The 18,440-nt window shown below is 38.1% G+C and overlaps 1 protein-coding gene across 4 annotated transcripts in view; it reads right to left on the bottom strand.

Moving 5' to 3' along the window:
- Positions 1-18,440, bottom strand: part of LOC131060385 (xanthine dehydrogenase 1) — a 272,861-nt gene that overhangs the window by 196,753 nt on the left and 57,668 nt on the right. For all 4 annotated transcript variants that reach the window (XM_057993589.2, XM_059219902.1, XM_057993588.2 and 1 more), the window contains one exon: positions 200-1,702. In XM_057993589.2, the coding sequence (XP_057849572.2) occupies positions 200-1,702 (1,503 nt within the window). The remainder of the gene's footprint in view (positions 1-199; positions 1,703-18,440) is intronic.

The raw sequence follows: 18,440 nt of genomic DNA, 5'->3' as shown, positions 1-18,440 counted from the left end.
CTAATTGTAATGAGGATCACGAAATTGAAATATCATTTTTAAATCTTTCTCTATATGTACTTTCTTAATCTACTATTATTAGCTAGTTCCCTTCTCATTTTTTCATTTATAAACCTGTCAACTAATTAGAGTATCCAATCATTGTGTGGTTCTAATTAACAAAAGGGTAAGAAATAACAATGATAGATATAAAACAAACCTGAAGCTTTGCTGCAAGGTGCGTGACAGGAAGGCCAACTGATGTTCCCTTTTGAAGACTTTCATGACTCTGAACTCCATAAGAGGATGGCCTTTTGTATGGATCCACAGCAGACTTGTAAGAATCTGGGAAACCCTGCAAAACTTGTGTTTTCTGCTGAATGTTATAAGATATCAATAGGAAAAATTTGAAAAAGAAACTTGCTGTTAATGATTGTCGGAACTCAACCATGCCTCCCGGGGCATTCTCTGCAATAATAATATCCTCTTTCAATACTTGCAAAGCACACTGCAATGTCTCAGATGTCCATGGTTTCCCCTTGAGAAATGTCTCTGTCTTCACTGCAGATAATGGAACTGGAGCAACCCCACCATAGACAATAGATGCATCAATAACAGACCAAGCATGACCTTTCTGCTCAAGGACAACCCTCATTGCTGCATTTACAAGTGCAATGTCATCATCTCTGCGGTGTGCTTGTTTAAACTCCTTGACATATTCACCTGGTTTTGTAAATGGTAGAAAAACTGACAACAATATTTCTCCACTCCTCAAATCCACCTTACGATAGCCTTTGAAAAATTCTCTTGCAAAGACAGTCCTCATGTTTCCTTTGGTGTCAATTATATTAAATTGTGCCCTGGCTGCCATCCAAAGAGGATTTAAATCAGATATTGGACTGGCTGTGCAGATGTTTCCACCAACAGAAGCAACATTTCGTATTTGGCATCCAGCAAACCATCTAAGCTGCTCCAGAAAGGCTGAGCATGCTGAAGTCTCATGTTCGTCACGTTCTGCAACACAATGTTTTAAAGTGTCTAGAAGTTCAGTCAAAGTTACTGATGCACCTATCTCCAGGCCAGAGTCCTTGACTCTCAAAATATTTAGCTCAGGCACATGAGTAGTAGCAATGATAACTTGATAAAACATGCTTTTGAACTTAGTTTCTATACCAATTTCAGTATTGCCAACTAATAGCTTTGCTTCAGGAAACCTTGATTTCAAGTCTAAAACATCTTGAAGCTTCAATGGACGAAACCACATCATGTCACGTGAACCTTTCAAATACAAAGAGTGAGGTTTTCTGGATACAAGCTCTGAAGGGAAAATGAGTTCACATTCACTATAATAACTCCCATCAATTTCACTGTATGAAAGTGACTTAGAGAAAGGACGCAAAGTTCCACAAGCACTGCTATCATTTCCATCTCTTGCTCCACACTCACAAGGCCTTCCAGTTGAAGGGCATATAACCTTTGCATCTTTGAATTTGCTCAGAGTATCACAATTGATGTACAAAGAATTATCAGTCTTGGCAAAGACACGGAAGGCATCAAGAATTGGCCTGTAACCTGTGCAGCGGCACAAATTGCCTGCAAGACTTTCTTCAATCTGTTCTTGAGTAGGAGGTTCCTTACTAGACCTCAGCAATGCATACATGGACATGACAAAGCCTGGTGTACAGAATCCACATTGTGATCCATGACTGTTACACAGAATTTCCTGCATCATCAAATTTTCAGAGGTAAACAACACAGAATGTTTCTGATAGTACAACTCCACGTGTAAATCCAAGACCTAACAAATTAAACTCTAAATGATGACTCCACACATATATCAGTTCTACTGCACATTTGTTCAAAATTGTTTGCATTGAAGAAAAACATCTACACATACCAATGTCAATATCTACCCTAACAGCAGATGATTCAAGACACTGAAGGAAGTTAACAATAAATAGTACAGATATCTAAAATACTTTTATTTAAAAGACGCCAAAAGATATCACTATAATATGATAAATTACTAATATAATTATGAATTAATTACTAATTAATAATTACACTATTATTTATAAATAAAATAAAGTATAATATTTAATTTATATCTTTTACATCATGTTTTATTTTAATTATTAATAGTAAAATAGAATAAAGTATAAAAGATATAAATTATTTATTTAGACATTATAATTATTGTACACCTGAAATCACCATCGTTAATCAGAAATTTAATAGGTAACCACCAAACCTATCTAATTAACAGATTTTGAATACAAACAATAAGAAAGATACTAAAATCAACAATAAAACTAATTAATTAAACGCAATCCATTGTTGATCACGACCGTCAAGTCTCCTATTGCTCTTCTCCTCGTGGAATGTTGGCTCTTAGAGTTGCGCTTGAAAACCTGCATGTTAGCACAAGAATTTGAAGATGGTGGTTGTTGAAAAAGGGGAATTGATGCTCAATTTATAGATTCTGGAAGGAAGATTTGAACGGCTATGATCGATTTGATGACTGATTTGATCAACAATTGAGATTGGTTGAGACAGAACTGATTGAGAGAATGACTCAAATCGATTGGGAGTTAAACTCATTTGATTGATAGTCAGACTCATTTGGTTGATTTGTTAACTAACTTGATTGATTAGTTAACTGGATTGATTGGGAAGATAATAAATTGATTGATCTGTTCGGAAAAGCTGATTGACAATTAGAAAATGTGATTGAAGAGTTAACTGAATAGTTGACTAATTTGATTAATTAGTCAGGAGGAGCTCATTGGAAGTTGAACTCAGAGTCAGTGGCAATTAGATTTTAGCATGTGTTGTAGGAATTTGGCATGAATTTGCATTTAGTTTTAAATATGATTTTCGAAGATAGGAAGTTACATGCACATGAAATTAATTAGAAATGAATTGAAATTATAATTTGGGGAAATTTGAATTTTTGAAGAATTTTGAATTAATTAGAAAAGAAAAAATTAGATGATTAAATAACCTAAAGAGATTATTTAACTAAAGGAATTTAGAAATTTAATTTAATTAAATAATAAAAAATATTTAACTAAGGTTATTAAATCGTAATTAATTAAATAATAAATTTATTTAATTAATTTTACAAGAGAAAGGTTAAATGATTGAGACATTGAATAATTAGAAATGATGACATTAATTTGGTAGAACAAAATTAGATTAATTAAATAATTAAAAAATTATTTAAGTGTCTACAATAATATATATGTATATGTTTACATGTGTATATATATATATATACATATATGCGCATATGAATACATATATCCATATATACATATACATATACATATATGTATACATGTATACATATACATATATGTATACATGTATACATATATGTATGTGTATACATGTATACATATATCTATATGTGTATATGTATACATAAATATACATATGTGTATGTGTATGTATATGTGTATGTGTAACTATATGTGTATGTGTATATACACATACATATAATACATACATACATATATATATATATATATATATATATTTGTTGGTAAACAGATTTGTCATTGGGATTGTTTCTCTGAAATTGACCCTATTCACCCAAAGAGTAGTGACAAATGTTCCAACAGTTGGAGAGATTATGGTGAAACTACAATCTTCCTTTGTGTTTGAGAGGGGCAGCTCCCTCGTATCATATGGACTTTTAGGATTTTTGTGTACTTTTAAATAACCTGAAAGTACATAAAGGAGAAAACATAAAACTAAAACAGGATGAATAACATAAACCCTACTAGAAGACATACGAATACTAGGTAGGATTCCATAAATGATAACAATTACAAAAGGGGGTTATCACCACGTATGTTTAGACATGAGATGATGATGAAAGAAGAATAACAGATCTCAACATACAAAGAGATAGGCTACTCCAACACATTCAAACTGAGATACCAAAGGTTGCTTGTGTATCATCACATCAATTGCACAGATTACATATGCATAAAAAGACTACCAATTTGACATAAGAGAAATTGGTAATGATAACACATGAATACATTCATAACACATGAATACATTCAGAACACACGAACTAAGATGCATTCTTCATTATCCTTTTGAAAATATACAAGCCCAAAATCCTTTCTATACATAATGCAAAATCCAAATGTCATTACAAGTTTCTCTGAAATTTTTTGTAGAGTTTCCTCTTTGTAAAAAGCCCCCCTTTTACATTACAAATAGCCTTATATTTATAGACTTCACAAAATAACCACCTAGGTAGCTAACTTCATAACTACCCCCTAACTACCCTTTTTGAAAATGCATTGATTTTGAAAATAATAAACCTTATTTGGTTAAGATTTCTCTCACTTTTGTACAAATAAGGTCCATTTTCTAATCGTTAGTTACAATAAGTGAGGAAAGTCACTCTCACAAAAAGACAAATAGATAATTGTGACATTTGAGAAAGACAAGTCATTAATTCTGTCACGATGAGTACTTTGACTTCTTCTAATCTTTAAATCACATGTTTAGCAGCAATTTGACCTTTAAGGAGATGCATTCCAATTGCACCTACTAGACACCCTTCTTTGACCTCAGATTTCAGAAGTGTAATCTTTCCATGATCTTATGCAAAAATATGACATCTCTTCATTACAAGTAGCACCATCCCAATGTATCCAGCAGTGTATCTTCTCAACTCTTGCGAAACCATACTATCCCTTGAGGTTTTCCTTTCATGGAACCTAACCTATGCTTCACATGTCCTCTAATCATGCTAATCCAATGTTCCTTATTTCATTTTTCAATTTGGATGAGATCATTTTGATTGCCAATTTTCTTGTGAAGTTTGTACTGATGAATTCTAGTCTCCCATCTTATCTTGCTAGTAGCATTCAAAAGTCCAACTTTTTCGAGTACATCTGCTTTACAATTTAATGGATTTTCAACAAATTCATTTTGTGTGTACTTGGCAATCATTTCATTCATTTTGATGACATTTCTTTGAGGTACTCATAGGCCTTACGTATGCCTTCAAATTTCGCATGACCATACATGAACGTAGCTGCAAACACAACTTTGAACAAAAACTCTTCATTTCTTTGTACTCTGGTGGACGCTCTCCTATTCACAAATATAGCAGAACTTGATTGCCTGAAAATATCTAGAATTTATCAACATATCTATCTTGTGCATAGCCCACAATCACTTTTCATGAGACCACATTTCTTTAAGACATTCGATCAAACAACGTGGCAATTTTAATGAATCCACATCTATATGAACATATAATTTGTAATGTAGCATATGCTTTCTTGTCGTACGACACCACCACCTCCACCATACGGATAGCTCCACCTCCACCATACGAGCAATGCTACCTCCACCATATGGCCAACCCCATCGTACAGCCAACACAACCTCTTGTACACCCTCCACCATACGAACCTACACTCTGTACACTCCTTGCCTTCCATATGGTCAATTGAATCTCTGTGTATGAACTAATAATCACAGCCTTGGCAAGATGGTTTCGTTATATGCAATATGTTGGACAATATAATTATTTTAACATGATTTGGCACAAGAATCAACACACTAGGCAAGTAGAAATTCAGATTCAATAATGATAACACTTCAGATTACAAAAATTTTGAACTGAGGGCAAAGCAGAGTAGGGTGAGGAGTTACTCCCACCGAAACTGCGGATGCCAAGTAGGGAGGATCTTCCACCTCCGAAATGACAAACGACTAAACTCCAACTAGAATTCACACACAGAGAAAACACCAAATTCACATACCTACAACAATGACTAACTCGGCCATATATATGGCTTCAAGGAAACTTCCCGAAGGATTACAAAAAGAGCCGACACAACCAAAATGTTACCGCCAAAAGTAAAAAGGGCCCAAGATATAATAAATTTTAATTTTCGGGGCCATACACACAATTATTAAATTATTTAATAATATCGGGGACATTACAGTCCTCCCTGTCGGAGAATTGCTTGCCCTCAAGCAATTGCAGACTTGGATGCTCCAGAATCTACTCGCCTTCCCAGGTGGCATCCATCAGCTCACACGCGAATGTATTCCTGGAATATTCAACCAATAGATGTTCCTTCCAATCCGCCGAAAACTGGGATAGAGAACATATGGCAGGCCTTCTTGACAGAGCATCGACCACCACATTATTCTTGCCCTTCACATACTCAATGTCAAAACCAAATGCTTGGATTTTGCTCACCCACTTCTGTTGTCGTTCGCTCAAATCCCTTTGCTCCAAGAAATATTGCAGGTTGTTGTGGTCTGTCCACACGACAAACTTTGCCCCGACGAGGTACTATTGAAACTTCCTTAGTCCGTGCATGATGGCGAGCATCTCCTTGTCGTAGATTGAGTACAACCGCTCTGCTCCCGAGAGCTTCCGGCTCTCAAACGCGATGGGGTGACGGTCTTGCATCAACACCGCTCCAATGCCTTCACCCAAGGCATCGCACTCCAAGATGAAAGGGCGAGTGAAGTCTGGTAGTGCCAGAACCGGACACGTACTCATAACTTGTTGGGACTACGCATCCCAATGGAAGGATCCTCTCTTTGTCAGATCTGTTAGTGGTGCACCAATCTGTGAAAATCCCTTCACGAACCTTCTATAATAACTGCACAATCCAAGAAATCCACGCAGCTCCGAGAGAGTCTCGGGAGGTGGCCAATCCAGAATGGCCTGAATTTTCTCTTGATGTACTTGAACCCCATGGGCACTGATGATGTGTCCCAAGTACAATATCTCCGTCATTCCAAATTCGCATTTGGACCTCTTGGCAAACAATGATTGTGACTCCATGATTCCCAAAACTTCGTCGAAAAGCCTCAGATGTTCCACTCCCATGTTTTGTTGTAGATGAGTATGTCATCAAAGAACACCAACAGGAACTTGCACAGCTGCTTGTTGAAGATGTGATTCATGCATGACTGGAAAGTGGTCGGAGCATTGGATAATCCAAACGACAAGACCAAGAACCCATAGTGTCCATAAATGCAACGGAAGGTTGTCTTCTCCACATCTTGCTCCCTCATGTGGATCAGGTGGTAGCCAGAGCAGAGATCAATTTTGGAGAAAGAGACTGTGCCATGTAGTTCGTCCAGCAGCTCATTGATCCTGGGGATGGGGTATCTATTCTTGATGGTCTTTTTGTTTAATGCGTGGTAATCCATGCACATCCAGAGGGATCCATCCTTCTTCTTTACTAGCACTATTGACGATGCGAAGGGACTAGAGCTGGGCCTAGTCCATCCTTTGTCGAGGAGTTCCCAGATCGTCTTCTCTATTTCATCCTTAAAATTCTTAGGATGGCGGTAGGGTGCGGTAATGACAGGTTTGGCTCCTTCCTCCAATTTGATGGTGTGCTCAAAGCTACGGTGTGGCGGTATGCCAAGTGGGATGTCAGTGAATACCATGCTATGATTATCCAACACCGACTGAAGCTCCTCATCCTGGTAGTGAGATTGTTGCCCTCTCACAGGTTCTGTTGAGATCAAACAATGTGCTGCCCAAACGACTTCATCATGTCTGAAAAGGGATTCAATTCGTTTGGCCAAAATCTCCCTCGGGCCGCCATTCAAATTCCTCTGAGAACCACCTTCCTACCATCCACCTCGAATGGGAACTCCATCTTTTTGAAGCTCTGCATGTACTGGTCGAGTGTCTCCATCCATTGAATGCCCAATATGACATCCGTGTCATCCAAATCTACTACGAAGAAATCGTCTGTCACCGTGTAATTTCCCATGGTCATGCTCAGTTGCGGAACCAGGTGAGTGCATGATAGGAGATTTCCTCATGCCACCTTGACATCGAACCCTTCATGCTCTTTTGTATGCAAACCCCTTCAAGTGACGAGTGATGAGTTTATGAAGTTGAGCGAAGCCCCACTGTCGAGCATGACTAGGACTCGTTGCCCTTGAAGCATACCATGTACCCTAAACACACTACACCTTGGGGTACCAGCTAGTGTGGCAATGATGCCTCCCCTCCGTACCAGTGTGGAAATTCTCTCTGCCTATCCTGTTTCTTCTATAGACTCTTCCTTTGATGGCTCACTTTCTTCAGGTTTCTCCTCGCCATCGAACATGACCTCAATATAATGAATCTTTCCTTTGCCCAAGCATCGGTGCCCTGGCTCCCACGGCTCCTTGCAGGTGAAAGAGAGCTTCTTCCTTTTGAGCTCCTATTTTGTGGCCTCATCCAATGACAACTTCTTCGAAAAGGTTTTGATATCCTTCTCCTTCAGGGCGAAGGGTGGTTTGACATGTGGACTGTTTCTAGAGGAAGAAGATGTCGCCATGTCACGCGCCTTCTTAATTGCTTCCATCAGCGTGTTGGGGTTGAACCCTTTCACCCAACCCTTCTGTTGGTTGAAAATTTTGTAGACTCGTGAAAGCAAACAAAATTGCAGCTTCAACCATAGTTGTGTGAGTATGAAACTCTCCTAATTAAGGGAAGGCTCCCCCTATCTATCTAAAACTGAAATAAAAACAGGATGGGACAGCAGTCTTCCTTCTTTCTTCAAGGAAGCCTATATCCTTTTCTCTCCTTAGAAAAGTGATAGCAAGAAAATGTATAATAATGGTAACAACTTCAAATGAAAACGAGAGAAAGCAAATGAAGTTTCCTGAAAGCTCAAAGACTCCCGTCACTTCCTTCGGAACGGGACAGCAATATCAAGCTCAAAGACTTGACTATTGGAAGTCCTATCTACCCTTTGCTATACTAAATTTTACAACGAATAAAAGACAACAGCTCAAAGGCTGGAATAATCTATTCTTTCAACACAAAGACAAGAACTAATGTGAGCTCAAAGACTTGCTGCTATTTCTTATCAAACAATAATTTTTCTTCAAGAATAGACGCAAGCTCAAAGACTTGTTGCTCCTAGAGATTTTCCTATTTTAATTAATCTTCTCTACTTGCAGCTCAAAGACTTCAAATCAGATTAGACTAAGCTCCTTTAGAAACACTCTGCATGGAAGAAATAAAAAGATTCAAACTCAAACATGTAGCTCAAAGACTCAAAACTTGAGTAATCCTTCTTTATTATTCTTCAAAACTTTCAATTCACATACATAAGCTCAAATACTTCTTGCTGTAAATTTTGGCAGAGTTTTTGCTTGCTTTCCAAAAGATAAAGATTACAAAGGACCCTCTCTTCTATTTATAGGAGAGGAGCCTTGAGAAAAAAGTGAGAGGATCCTATCTAACTTGAAAAATTCTCTCAACCACCAAGACCTATTCAACAACTAATTAAGACTTATTCAAGGTTACAAGTCCTATTTCAAATTGATTTGTAACCTGCCTACTTGCAATTACAAAAATGCAAGTGATGAAAACTTGCAATTACAAAAATGCAAGTGATGACAACTTGCAATTACAAAAATGTTTTTACAAGTAAACTTGCCGAAAGGGAAAGTACAATTATGAAATTACAACTTTAAAATTTTACAACCAAGTGTTAAAAACACTTAAGTTGCAACTCTTGAAGACATGAACAATTCGAACTTTCAAATAACTTTCTGCAATTCATAAGGATCTAGTTCATAAGTGTTCATAGCCACCACCCTAGTTTTTACGACAACATCATGGCATTGGCATAGCGTAGAGTTGCCCTTTTCCAACGCGGAATGGATTTCCTGCAACTCAATTTGATACTTAATCAATATTTGAATGGAGGCGACTAAAAATTGCTCACTTCTCCATTTATCATGAATCTTGAGTTGCAGATCTGCAAGAACTTCTTCCTCGGGCAGCAACTCATCATTCTGATTTAGAATGTCGCAGGATGCCTTTTTACAGTGAGAGGTAACATCTTGAAAGACTGTTGCACGCAACTTTAAGGTCTCATCAATTTCTTCAATGAGTGATTTGAGAACAAGGGATTTGTTCTCCAGAAGTTCCTCATATTCAATGTACATGACTCTGGAAGGAATTACGTCATGCACCTGAAGAATACTCAACTGTTGTTGAGGCATCTTTCGCCAGGAAACTAAATTTCTCTCAACCTTCTCCAAATTTAGTTTGAAAGCACCCAAGATTTGATTCAACTTATCTTCAATGATTTCCAATTTAACCATTGTTTCAAATACCTGTCTTATGACTTGTGAACATAAGTCATGCAATTGATCAACCCAGGCGTCTAAGGCTTGAACCTTTTGGGCGGCTCTCTCGATACCTTGGATTGGCTCACCGGCCTTGGAAGAAACAGGCACTTGGCCTTCTCCATTTGAAGGTAGAGTAATACTTTGGATGGCTGCCATGAGTCTTCGATTCTCTACTTCCAACTAATCTTTCTTGGTCAAAACCTCATCATACTGTTGTACCAATGTAGCCACTGTTTGTTGAGCATCATGTTTGACCACCTCATGAGTCTGCTTACCCAGTTGCACTTTTGTGATCCGATAATCAGTTGCTTGCATTTCTTCAACTAGTTTATCTGATATTGGTTCAGCGATTTCTGCCACTCTCATCCGATTTTCATCCACGGTCACCCTCGAAACTGTCCTTGCCTTTTTAACAGCTTTAGGTTTTGATTGTTTCAACTGCTGGTAGTCAAAGGCATCAGGTGAGATCACCTGCTTCTTCCTCTTTGCCGTAAAGGAACTGAGCCATGGAGGTAAAGCCATTAACTCTGACTCTGGGAAAGAGGGAGAAGCAGTTTTTGTTTGAAAGACTGTGGTGACCTTGGGAGAAGTGTTTGTCTGAATAGCCACCATAGCCTGCTAAGTGACGACAGGACATGATGAAGACATCATGAACTCATCAAAACAGGTCATAGAAGTATCAATATCAGATAAAGGTGCATATGAAGGATCATCTGAAAAGATATTCAGCAAATCTTCCTGAGAACGATTTTGAATTGGTTCTGCTACTGAAAGTGGATGAACGTCCTGCGGAGATTCTGAAACTGAAGGGGCAGATTGAGCGTTCACATCTATCACAAGAGGAAACATGGGTACCTCAATAGGAAGTGAAGAAAGAGAATTATGTGGTGACTCTGTAGAAAACGACTGAGGAGCATTATTAGATTGAGTTTCTTCCTCTGAAGCTTCAGGATCAATCACATGAATTTCCAACCGTGGCTTCTCCTTACCTTGGACTGTTATTTCCTGGGGAGGAAGCACCATTGCACGACTGACTCGCAGTTTGATCCTTGTACTAGAAGAGGATGCACCTTCTTTGTTGTCTAGTTGAATTTCAGACTTTCGCCCAAGAGGACCTATACAATCATCTTCTTTCCCAACCTTAATCTTAATGAGCTTGACACCATTGTTCTTAAGCCAGATATTGGTATTGGCAAGAACTGACTGAAATCTATCCAAGATAGAAGTGCCTTCCTTATGGGACCAGTGGATAGAAGGAAGTGGAGCCTCATCAACATTCTGATTGACAAACTCAGGATCAAGAATGTTGCCATCATCAATCATACCTTGTGGCATGTTCATGAGGTTTAAATCCACAATCTGTTCTGCAGTGAGTCGACAGTAATCCATCTTGCGAATCTCCTTTTCTGTACGGAGATCAACCCAGATATCTTCTATCCGATGTACATGGATGAAGGTCTTCTTGATCTTTTCCTTCATAACTAGGTAATCGAAATCAGCTCTAGGTTTGAATCTTTTGAGTCTGATTTCCTTCAACTCAATCTCCATAGCCTTGGCCTTGATTGAAGTCATTAGAGAATATTGACCAATCTTCAATGGGTTGTTGGAAGAAATACCCATGCCAACCTTGTGCTTAACTAACTGATGTGTATGCACAGCCATGATCTGTCTTCCCAATTCCATGAGAATAATCTTATCGGTTGGGTATCGTGGGAGCATATAAGGCTGCCCGCCATAGCATCCAACTCTCATGTAGGTAAAAGTTGGAAACTGGAGAAACAAACAACCATATTCTTTCACCCTTTCCCATGCTTCATCTGAGACTCTTTTGTTCTTCAGGTTCTTGTCAAATTGACATAGGTAATGACCAAAGAAAGCATCCTGAACCCTTCTGAAATGAGACCTACTTGATCTTAGGGGCAACTGATCATAGTATTCCCAAACCAATACAAGCATGCGGTCACCCTTGGTGGAAAGATCTGGGAAATGTCTAAGTGACGCAGCAATATACACGAGATATGAATTCATGTAGAAGGTGAAACTAGTAGAGACGACTGCAACTTGTTCACACAAAGCATCACTGATGATCTCACCCCAACAGATGTGCTGAGGCTGCCTTATTAACATAATAAATTGGTACATCCAAGGTTCAAAAACACTGGAATGTTCCAGTCCCATCATACGACTCAGAAGAGTAATAGTATCACCGATCTCATTCTTGAAATCAGATCGATATAACTTTGCCCATCTAGTAAGCACAGTGCGAGGTTCATGAATCCATTTATTGATACGACGCTTATAGTCTTTCTCCCTTTTGGCAAAGTATTCAGCTGCACTTTGCTTGGAGATCTCTATATAGATGGTTTCAGAAGGTATTTTGAAAACCCTCTCTATAGCTTCTGCATCCAAGCGAATGATCACTTCTCCATCATCATTTTTAATAACTCGTGTCTCTTTATCAAAATGATGGGCAGATGCTAGAACAAATTCTGGTTCTAGGGCAGCAACTGGAAAGGATGCAACATGATGGATATGGCTGTCCAACAACCGTTGCATGTCCCCCTCCTTCAGATCTTCAATCCTTTGTATGAATTCGGACATGTCAACATGCCCTATCTTAGTATCCTTGATATGATCAAGGGAGGAGGAAACCTGTGACTGAGGGACTTCATTTTGGTATTTGTCATACCTGTATTTCATCTTTTTTGGAGTGGGAGATGATGGTACATCTATCATCTAGAAATAAATGGGAATGCTGCAATGTAAATCCAAAAGTATCAAGGCAATATCAAAGTTAGTACCTTTAGACATTTTTACTCCTCCAAATGGTAAAGTTCAACTTTCGTACTTTGACTTCGTGAGAGGAAATATAAGAGGTGGAAAGATAAGCTTTTGACTTATTTCGGGTTTTGAAACATGTTTTGCAAGTACACAAGAGAGAAGTACAAACGTGCAATCGGGTTTCCAAATTCCGAATGCAATTATACTTGCAAAACACGAAGCATGAATAAATGGAAGGAGAATGAATTTTCAGTTTGGAAGTTGGGAAGAACACATCTGCAATTGGTTTTCTAAATCCAAATGCAAACTTATTTACAAACTGAAAATTGAAGGAATGGATGAAAAAATGGTATTTAGGCAAGTAGGAAATGGCGAGGATGATAAATACTCATAAATACGGATGAGAGAATTGGAAGCGGATAGGTAAAAATGAATTTCAAGAAGATCACTTGGAAATTTGTCATGCCAAAATGGGAAGAACTTTCAACTTGCAATCTGAATTTCAAAACCCAAAATTGGGAAGAACTTTCAACTTGCAATCTGAATTTCAAAACCCGAAATTGGGAAGAACTTGATTTTTTCGTCATTGAAACTTGATTTTTGGACTAAAGAAGGTTAAGTCTTTGTCCAAAAAGGGAAGAACAAATCAAGAGGTAGAACTTTTTACACTTGCAAATTTCTTTGCAAATTGGGAAGATTGCAAATTGAGAAGAACACATCTTTCTTATTTTGAAACTTGATTTTTTTTTTGGACCAAAGAAGGTTAAGTCTTTGCTCAAAAAAGGAAGAACACAAATTTTCCTCTTACTTGCAATCGGGTTTCTAAAACCCGAATGCAAGTAAAGAAGGAGAATTACAAAGGGGAAGAACAACTTTACTTTACAAATTTCTTTGTAAAATGAGGAATTTCCTCTCATAAACCCATTATGAACATGAACAAAACTAAAACTAAACAAGAAAATGCAAGGAAAAAAATAAGAAAGAAAGACAAAAATAAAAATTACCTTGCAAAGTTGAGAAGAGATCCAAACTTGAAGAATCAATCAAACATGGAAGAAGAAGCCCTTTAAATAGAATTTAAATAATGAAAAAAACTTAGCCACGCATTGTAACAATAGAAAAACCGATTTGCTATAAAAACGCCATGTAAAAATGCCAAGGAAATGGTTCGAAACTGATCTCATTCATCATTAAATACAAGACAAAGCAAAAATGACTTAGGATTGAAAGCATACCTCAAATGAGAAGAGTGTTGTATCTTTAGCAAAAAAAACGTGACTGGTTTTTAGAGCCTTTTTGCAAATCCGAAACCATAAATGCGCAAAAAACGGTTTGATAAATGCTTAGAATCCAACGCATTAATGGTTGAGCCAAAAGCGCCTTAGGAATAGATGAATTCAAACCCCTAAACCATAGCAAAATGCATAAATGTATGATTCAGAAAAAACGCTTTGAAGAAGACAAATGGCAAAAAATGGTTTGATAAATGCGTGGAAAATGGGTTTGAATCCTTCAAGTTGCTAGAAATCCACACTTGGAAGGAATCCCTAAATTTCCTCCAAAAAATTCGAACCCAAATCAGCTTGCAATGACATGGAAGAATTTCAGGTTTTGGAAACAAAACAACAAGTTTTACAAAATGTTCATATTTTTGCTTCTAAGGCAAATTTCAGGTTTTAGGAAAAAAATTACAAGTAAAATTACTTGTAATAGGGAAATAGAATTCCCTTTACAAGTGATTTCACTTAAAACATGTAAAGGGGTTTTAAAATCCCATTTACAAGTTTTATTTTAACATTATAAATACAACTTTAAGTTATAAAGACATGTAAAGGGGTTTTAAAATCCCATTTACAAGTTTTTTATAAACACTTAAACTCAAGCTACTGGTAATCAGGGTTTTAAAACCCCCATTACAAGTTTTATAAAAACTTGCAGTTGGAGAAAAATTCTCCTACAAGCCTAAAAAGCTTCAAGGGGGTTTTGAAAAACAAATTATCAGTTACTAGTAATCATCGAAAAATTCCCCTACATTTAAGCAAAAACATAGCAAACGGACTCGAAACGTAGCTTGGGGATGGATCAACGATCAATCCAATCCAAGGATGGGGTTAATTTCTGCCTCGGGAAGCGTGCCATAGAGTAAAAATTTTCATTTTTTAACAAAATTTTTTATGTGATAGTGCAATTTTTGAAATCAAAAATTGAGGACAACACCTTCAGTGGTTCCATCAACCCGTCTCTAGAATTATGTAATGTAACTGTCCACCAGTCTAAATTGCTTCAATTGAGCCAGCTCTTTGAAGTCGAGTTCTAGATCTCTTCCGTCAAAACGGTCTATGAGCCTCTCCGTGAATTCGGCATATGAAGTTATCTAATCATGGCCGAGGGTGACCACTCCATGATGCCACCATTCGTGAGCAACTCCTTCTAGGTGAAGTGCAGCAAATTTGATAGCTTCATCTATAGGCATCGGGTTAAGTTGGAAATAGGTATCTACTTTTTGTACCCAAGCTCGTGTCGAGGTTGCTCCAATCCCATCAAAGAGTGACAAATTAATCTTACCAACCTTCCATTTGATATCATCGTTATAGTAGCCATAGTAGCCACGACTTCTGCCGCTTGAGTATTTCATCCGCAACTCGACATAATCCTTGAGATATGTCTCCCTTGAGGTTTGCATCCCTCCAATCTTGATTCAACTGTGCTTGCAACTCCTGAAAAGTGGACTCTTGCTCCCCACGTGCTGCTTCAGTTCTCTGGAGAAAAGTTGGCATCAACGATTGGAAATTTGAACGTTGTGGGTTTGACCTTCCAGTGACTCAATTATCGCTCTGTCCATTATGATCTTTATTTGTTTTTCCCAAGGCCAATTGACTCAATGTATCTTCCATGAGTTTTTGTCTGTGTTCCCCTCTGACTATGGCATCATTGAGCTGAGCTTGGCTTCTGGTTAGCTCCCTTACTAGTGCCATGACTTCATTGGCAGGATCCCGTGGTTCCCCCATTCGGTCGGTAGAACGGTACCTCCTTGTGTACAGCTGCATCCACTTCCCGACAAGCTGGCAAGATCACCAGCACCGATACCACTATAATGCACCGTACGCTTTCTTTCCATATGACAACACCACCTCCACCGTATGGACAGCTCCACCTCCACCATACAGGCAACGCTACCTCCACCATACGGCCAACCCCACCGTACACCCTTCACAACCTCCTGTACACCCTCCACCATACAACCTCCACCGTATGGCCCTACACTCTGTACACTCCTTGCCTTCCGTATGGTCAATTGACTCTCTGTGTACGAAATAATAATCACGGCCTCGGAAAGATGGTTTCGTTATATGCAATATGTTGGACAATATAATTAGTTTAACACGATTTGGCACAGGAATCAACACAGCAGGCAAATAGAAATTCAAATTCAATAATGATAACACTTCAGATTACAAAAATCTTGGACTGAGGGCAAAGCGGAGTAGGGTGAGGAGTTACTCCCACCGAAACTGTGAATGCCAAGTAGGAGGATCTTCCACCTCCAAAATGGTAGACAACTAAACTCCAACTAGAATTCGCACACACAGAGAAAAAACCAAATTCGCATACCTACAACAATGACTAACTCGGCCATATATATGGCTTCAAGGAAACTTCCCGAAGGATTACAAAAAGAGCCGACACGGCCAAAATGTTACCGCCAAAAGTAAAAAAGGCCCGAGATATAATAAATTTAACTTTCGGGGCCATACACACACAATTATTAAATTATTTAATAATATCGGGGACATTACATAATTTTGCACTTGCAATTATAACATCCAAGTCTCCTTATCATTATGCCTTGTTGAATGTCCAAAACCTGCTTATAAACTCCCATTTTGTCATGTGCAGCTCGTATGATGGCAAGAATTTATCTCTGTAACAAATTGATTGTGTTTGCCTTGAATAGATGAATCATGAAATCTCTTTGAGGCATTCAGTGAAACAATTCATACGTGACTTGTCTGATTTATGCATCACCATATGTACAGCTGCGACTTCAATGCTTTAAGGGAGTCTTCAAAAAGTTCACATGTTTTTGTGCACTCTCCTGTAGACCAGGCAAGACAGAAGTGTGGATTTTGGCCTTACACCAGCCAATCGCACTTTCATGGAAGTTACTAAAGCCTTTGTGATAAATCCATTTTGCACATGCCCTACAAACATCGTAGTTCATGAATTTTCATTTCTTTGGCGCATTCCATCAAACATTTCACATGCATGTGTGTCTAAGGTGGTGACTGCCTTTACAAACAAACCACAAACATGAGAATCCATATGCTATTTGAGAGCTCTCTTTTGGCACGCGTAAGGAGACTGGTGCCCAATGTCGTATAATTTAGCTTTACACCTGTTGATTGCATTTGCTTAGAAGTTTCTCAAGCTTTTTCAACAAATAAATTGTGTGCATATCCTCCAGTAATTGCGAGCCATCTCAAGAGGCATTCCGTCAAATATTTCACATGCCTTGATAATGTCTTGACATTTGGTATGCATTTCAACCAGAGAATTTCTAACTTTAATCTGTGGCAAAAAGCTCCATACTAATATGCTTTGATGAACGTTTGTAACCATTTTCCCTTGGTCTAAGTGTTTGTATAGATGTATCAACATGGTACGCCATTTCTACAATCATTGCATTCAAAAGAATTTTCAAAATACTCCTTCCAAACAATTCACGCCTTGATTGGACTCCACATTTGTTTTAAGACTTCTGTCAAACTGCCCATACGTTGGCATAAGTCTTGAAGTTTCATTCTACAACTTCCCATTGCATTTTCTTACAGGTTTTGAAACGCTCTTCAACAAATCTATCCACGCCTTGATAAGCATCGCATTTTATGTGATGATATCTCTTTGGGGAGTTCAGATAAACGATTTATGTACTCTGCCTCTGATTCCCATTTGGCATGTACGTCTATGGAAGCAGCAGTGAGGATACTGGCAAATATTATGGAATGCGGCTTCATATTAGTTGTATTACATTACAATTTCAACTAGTGATTCAACAAAGACATTGAACATGCGTATCCTGCACTAATGGCAATCAAAACTCCAGAGACTTCACATTCTCTCGAGACAATTCATCAAAGTAGTCACGTGTATTGTCAATGCTTCAACAATCTGCATGCATGTTTGCTAGACCATTCCAAACTATGATACCAAATGAACCTCCTCTATCATCTTGTGCTTCCGCATCTTGTTGGCTGCATATGGAAGAAGTGGATAATGTGATTTGAAGAGCTTGCCTTTACGCCTACCAATTGCATTTGTTTGAAAATCACTAAAGCCTTTACATCAAACCATTATTGTGCATAGCCAGCCATAATCACATTACACAAAACTGACATCTCTTTAGGGCATGTTGGTAGATGGCTCATGTGCCTTTGTCTATGATTTCCACAATTCGCACTTACCATTATGCTTTGATGGATGTCTATTCACTATTCGAAAGACCTCATTTTGGCACAGGTGGAACG

This window comes from Cryptomeria japonica, chromosome 4 (assembly GCF_030272615.1).
Source record: "Cryptomeria japonica chromosome 4, Sugi_1.0, whole genome shotgun sequence".
Lineage (NCBI taxonomy): Eukaryota > Viridiplantae > Streptophyta > Pinopsida > Cupressales > Cupressaceae > Cryptomeria > Cryptomeria japonica.
This window is presented reverse-complemented; position numbering and strand designations above follow the sequence as displayed.